The 5,078-nt window shown below is 41.3% G+C and overlaps 2 protein-coding genes across 2 annotated transcripts in view; both read right to left on the bottom strand.

Annotated features, from left to right (window-relative positions):
* zgc:158403 (tetratricopeptide repeat protein 39A) overlaps nucleotides 1-5,078 on the bottom strand; it is a gene marked incomplete at its 5' end in the record, with an annotated part of 767,589 nt that overhangs the window by 387,073 nt on the left and 375,438 nt on the right.
* rogdi (rogdi atypical leucine zipper) overlaps nucleotides 1-5,078 on the bottom strand; it is a gene marked incomplete in the record, with an annotated part of 18,076 nt that overhangs the window by 6,851 nt on the left and 6,147 nt on the right. Inside the window, 4 exon segments of the mRNA XM_035654213.1 lie at nucleotides 698-796; nucleotides 916-1,011; nucleotides 2,070-2,150; nucleotides 2,233-2,287. Of these exon segments, the coding sequence (XP_035510106.1) occupies nucleotides 698-796; nucleotides 916-1,011; nucleotides 2,070-2,150; nucleotides 2,233-2,287 (331 nt within the window).

Raw genomic sequence — 5,078 nt, 5'->3', positions numbered from 1 at the left:
TAAGAATCCACCAGGCCTGAATGAGATCAGGATTTCTTAAAGCTTCCAACCCAAGTGTGAACCTATTATGACATCACCCCTTGGTTTGTGGAGTACCATTTTGAAGCCTTGACAGTTCGACGGAGCAAGTGCGAGCCAGGTACCTGGTATCTGTGTGTTATTGCAGCCAATGGTGCTCCCCGTGCTGGCCTTAATATAGAATGCAGGACACTTCTGCGTTGGCTTCACTTTTTAGACCTGGAAACTCTGTCCACTATATATACTGTCAATGCTCCAACCCAAATCATCTTTATATCTTTCTCAATGGTGCAACTGGGCAAATATTATGGGAACCTGTTTTTCTTTGGGCACTTTTTTCTCTTAAATGAAGTATTTTTATATTTTTATGTTTCAAGTCTCTAAAATCTTCGTAGTCAATCAGTGATACAACTGGGGTAACTATAAATTACAATCAGTAAAAAGAGCCAACTCCAATTCCTTCCTTGTTGTATCATCTTCCAAAAATGTGATAAGGAAAACATTTTTTTTTTAACTTTTATTTCCTATTGCAGTTAGCCTATTGCAAAACCACTGGTATAGACCAAACTCGTTATAAAATTAAATAAAAATGATTTCCACATCAAAACTCCACTGTCAGTCACACTCTGGTCCTACATGTGTTAAAGCAGTGTAGTGTCTACTGTCTTCTGTCCTGTACCATCAGACCACTAGTGGCCAGCTCGGGCAGCGTCATGGAGGCTGGGGTGGTGAGGCGGTTCCGTGCTCGCGTCAGCTGGAGCATCACTGCATCCATGAGCTACAGCAGTAACAGAAACAGGAAGCTAGTATCACTGACACAGTAAAGGGCCATGATCTGATCCATGTTCAGCTCTGTACTGGCTGGATGTGATTACAGCGAGGAGACAGAGGACAGACCTTATTAACCTCAGCACCTGTCTTGAAATGGTAGCTCTCATCGTGGCTGCTCAGCAGCTGGAGAGCCTGGTTCACATGGTTCCTAGCATCCTGGATCTGATGAATAAACAGAGACATGAGATAATAATACATAATAAATAATAATACAAGTTAGCAAAGATAAGAAGTTATGTCAGACTGTGCTAGACATCATTTATCAATATGCAGTGAAATGTGCTAAACGAATGTGCCCAGAATGTGTGTTAAATGATATTTTGACCTACAATATCATTAGGCTCTGCAGTGCATATCAGGCAGGTGACACCACTCTCTAACCCTGATCTAACCTACATTTAAACTGCCTTTAAATCCCACACTCACCCTAACAAAGAGCACACACTCAGCTGCTTAATCCAGCCTTATATCTATATTCTATTTTATAGCAAAACTACAATGGCAAGCCCCATCAGCTAACAACAACCAAGTAAGATACACCTTAAGCTAACAAGCATGTTGCCATCAATGGACAACTATCTCATGTAAGCAAGCAACAAAGCATATATTCCTGTCTACAACATCAGTAGCTAACAACATGTTAGCTAACAACAACCAGGTACCAACATGTAAAGCTAACTAGCATGTTGCCATCAATGGACAGCTATCTCATGTTAGCGAGCAACAAAAAAATGGTAAATGGGCTGTACTTATATAGCGCCATTCTAGTTTTTCTACCACTCAATGCGCTGTACACTACACGTTACACTGACCCCATTCACACACATTCATACACTGCCATTAGTGTAGTAGTAGTGTGCAGTGATGGCTGCCGTGCAAGGTGCCAACTAATCATTCATATGCACAGATCAGGAGCAATTTGGGGTTCAGTATCTTGCTCAAGGACACTTCAACATGCAGCGAGAGGAGCCGGGGATCGAACCGCCAACCTTCCGATTAGTGAATGACCCGCTCTACCTCTGAGCCACAGCTGCCCGAGCAAACGAGAACAAAGCATACAAAGCAAAAATTGATAGGAAAATGTATTTGTTTATGTAGTTTTACACTGTCTCCTTATGAGAGAAAAAAGAATCACACAATCCTCACAGCTACAGCCATGTAGCAACATGATATCTCAGTTTAGTTCCCCTTGTTGTGATAGTGTTACTAACACAGAGTACCTGCTGCAGTTTCCACTGCTTGTCCTCTCTGAACTGAAAGTGTAGCGCTTGACTGCTCTTCGCAATCTTCAGGTTTATGTCCTGTTAAGAGAAGCAAAACATTAACGAGGAACACATTCTCTTAAACCAATGTTTTATTTTTACATGAGGGGGACAAACTCACAGCCTGAGTCAGAGCCTCTCCCTGCAGAGTCAGCACGCCCTTCACTTGATCCATGCTGCAAAACAACACATCGCACTTTTATTTCAACATTGCCTGAGGAACAACAGGAGACAAATTATGACAAGAAAATGCTTTACAGTGTGTGAAAGAGGGCACCTGATCTAAAAGATAACAACATGAAGGAAATGACAAACAATCATTTACTGTGTCAGCATATTTGACACCATCTGATACTGAGCATCTGACAACCACTTCCGCCTCAGGAAGACATTGTTATGTAACAGACAGGGCCTACAAGCTAACCATTGTAATGGATTCATTGTGGCTACAGCTGTATGCAAAGGTTTGGGCACACCTTGACAATTAACATATTTTGGTGATTTTTTTGATTGAAAAGATATAAACACAGACTCTAGGGTATGAAACATAAAATACAATATTTTCAGCAAACATTCATGCAAAGTTTACAGGGTCTCAGACCTTCATCAGCTCGTTAGGCCTGAGACATGTCAACAATTGTGATAAGGAAACGTCAGCTGGTGCCAATTTCAAAGCTTTACAAACACTCTGTCTCTTCTGAACACTCAGCAACCATGGGTTCCTGTGAGCAGCTGTGGATGACTGAAAATGAATGTTACTGATGCCCACTGAAGCAAGAGAAGACAATAGCAAAGTGTTATCAGCTAGTTTTCACAGTGTGAAATGTAATTGAGAAATAGCTCCATTTGAATACAACAAACCTGCAGGAAGATTTAGTAGACTCAGGAGTCAGAGTCAGTAGAAGAAAACCTTACCTGCACCCACATCATAGATACAGAACCCTGATGTGTTTTGGGAACAAGTGCTGTGAACTGATGAAGTTAACAAATAACTCGTTGGCCACAATCAACAAAGTGAAGTTTGGAGAAAAAAGGAGCAGCATTTCATTAAAAGCACACCTTGCTAACTGTTAAGCATGGGGGTGGATCTATCATGCGTTGGGGTTGTGTTGCACAGGAAACATTGCACGTTGGTGGCTGAGGCAGAGCGGGTCGTCCCCCAATCGGAAGGTTGTTGGTTCGATCCCAAATTGCTCCGATGTGCATCGTGTGGTGGAATGTGTAAATGAATGAGTTAGTTTCTGTTCGATGGCTTTTGCCATCGGAATGTGTGTGAAAGGGTGAATGCTTTGAGTGGTCGGAAGACTAGAAAGGCGCTATACAAGTACAGGTCCATTTAGTAAGTAAGTAAATTTAATTTATAAAGCACATTTAAACACAGTATAAACTGACCAAAGTGCTGTACAGTGGATGACTAAAAAAGGCAAATAATACAGAAAAACACATTGGTAAATAACTAAAAAGACAAATAATACAGAAAAACACATTTGACCAATAGTCAATAATCTATAAAACAGAATAAGAAAACCTTTTACATGTAAAGAACTATAATATGTCTATTTGTCAGGGCCCAACCTTTTTGCATAACAAACCGTATAGTAACCGTACCCAATCAGGAGAGGGGTTGATTACGGTTTGAGCTGCCGAGGATGAAATTTTCCTGCTTGTGCTGGCTCGGCTCTTCCAGACCTGCGTTGCATGAGAAACGTCCTAGAGCCTCCTGTTGGCAGGAGAAAACGTACAATTAGTAATCCAATCATAATCGCTCACTGAAGATGCATCATTTCAGCGTGTGGATTAGCTAGATTCTACAGATGAACTGGTTTGCTCATCCAATAATTGTGTACTCTGGTCACGGACTGGAGCTAGATGCGATTTATCCAACATGTAAGAACTGATTTTAGTTCAGCTCGCTGTTTCCTCCCATCTTTAATTACTGCAGTTCTCCCATTCACCCTGCCTTAGCGAGACATCCCTGGAGCTTACAAGTGGGCCAAACAAGGCTGCCGCCACCAATTCTGACACATTACTATACAAAGGTCTCAGTGTGAACATTCAATTTAGATTTTTCACACTGGGCGCGTTTCCTATTCAAATTCAAAATCAAGTATAATTCAAGTCTTGATAACATTTAGAAGCTTTATGCATGGTCAACAACCTGGCCAACTCTCTCAAGGGACAAAAGGAGCGTAGGTTGCTGAACTTTTAAAACTCTTCACCATTAGGATTTAAGATCTTTGGGCCCTTTAAAAACCAGCTCTAGGCCTGCTCTGTCTAGACGTTGATTTTGTTTAGTTCTGCTGCTCATGTGACAGTGCTTGAATTTAATTCAATGATAGCTGATGCATGAATAAGAACAACACCTGCGGACACAAAGGATACTGGACCGATTTATTTATCATTTTCTTTATTATCAGGTTCAAATTGGATAAAATCCAGTAGACACCAGCATGAAACTCTTACACTACATCACACGCTGCACTTACATTACTGTGAGATGGCCAATCTTAGGAAAGTTATACTAACCCTTCTTGACCTGGTCATTGTAAAACCATTACACAACTGTTAAAAGACGCATTATCATGCACGTATTAACCTATAACCCGTTTCTAATACTACTTAAATGTCAGTAACCGAGCGGGATGTTTGAGACTTCACAGAGAAGCCAAGACATTTCAATTCCAATCAAGATTTATTGTTGTATACGCCACATTCATAACAGAAGTTATCTCAGCGACACTTTTCAAATAGAGCCGGTCTATTAGGACGAACTCGATTTAAACATTATTTACACGAGACCCAACAGTACCACCATGAAGCCAAGCCTTGGCAACAAGGCAGGAAAAATGCCTTTTAACAGCAAGAAACCCTAGGACAGATCCTTCGGCTCGTAGGTGGGGTGGTCGCTCTGTCTCGATCAGTGGGGGTGAGAGGAGAGAGAAAAAGACGAGAGAAGAGAGAGAGCGT

Source organism: Morone saxatilis, unplaced genomic scaffold, assembly GCF_004916995.1.
Source record: "Morone saxatilis isolate NCDOM2014 unplaced genomic scaffold, NCSU_SB_2.0 Contig14, whole genome shotgun sequence".
In the NCBI taxonomy this organism is placed as follows: Eukaryota; Metazoa; Chordata; class Actinopteri; family Moronidae; genus Morone; species Morone saxatilis.
The sequence above is the reverse complement of the archived record's forward strand: the minus strand, read 5'-3'. Positions and strand labels throughout refer to the sequence as shown.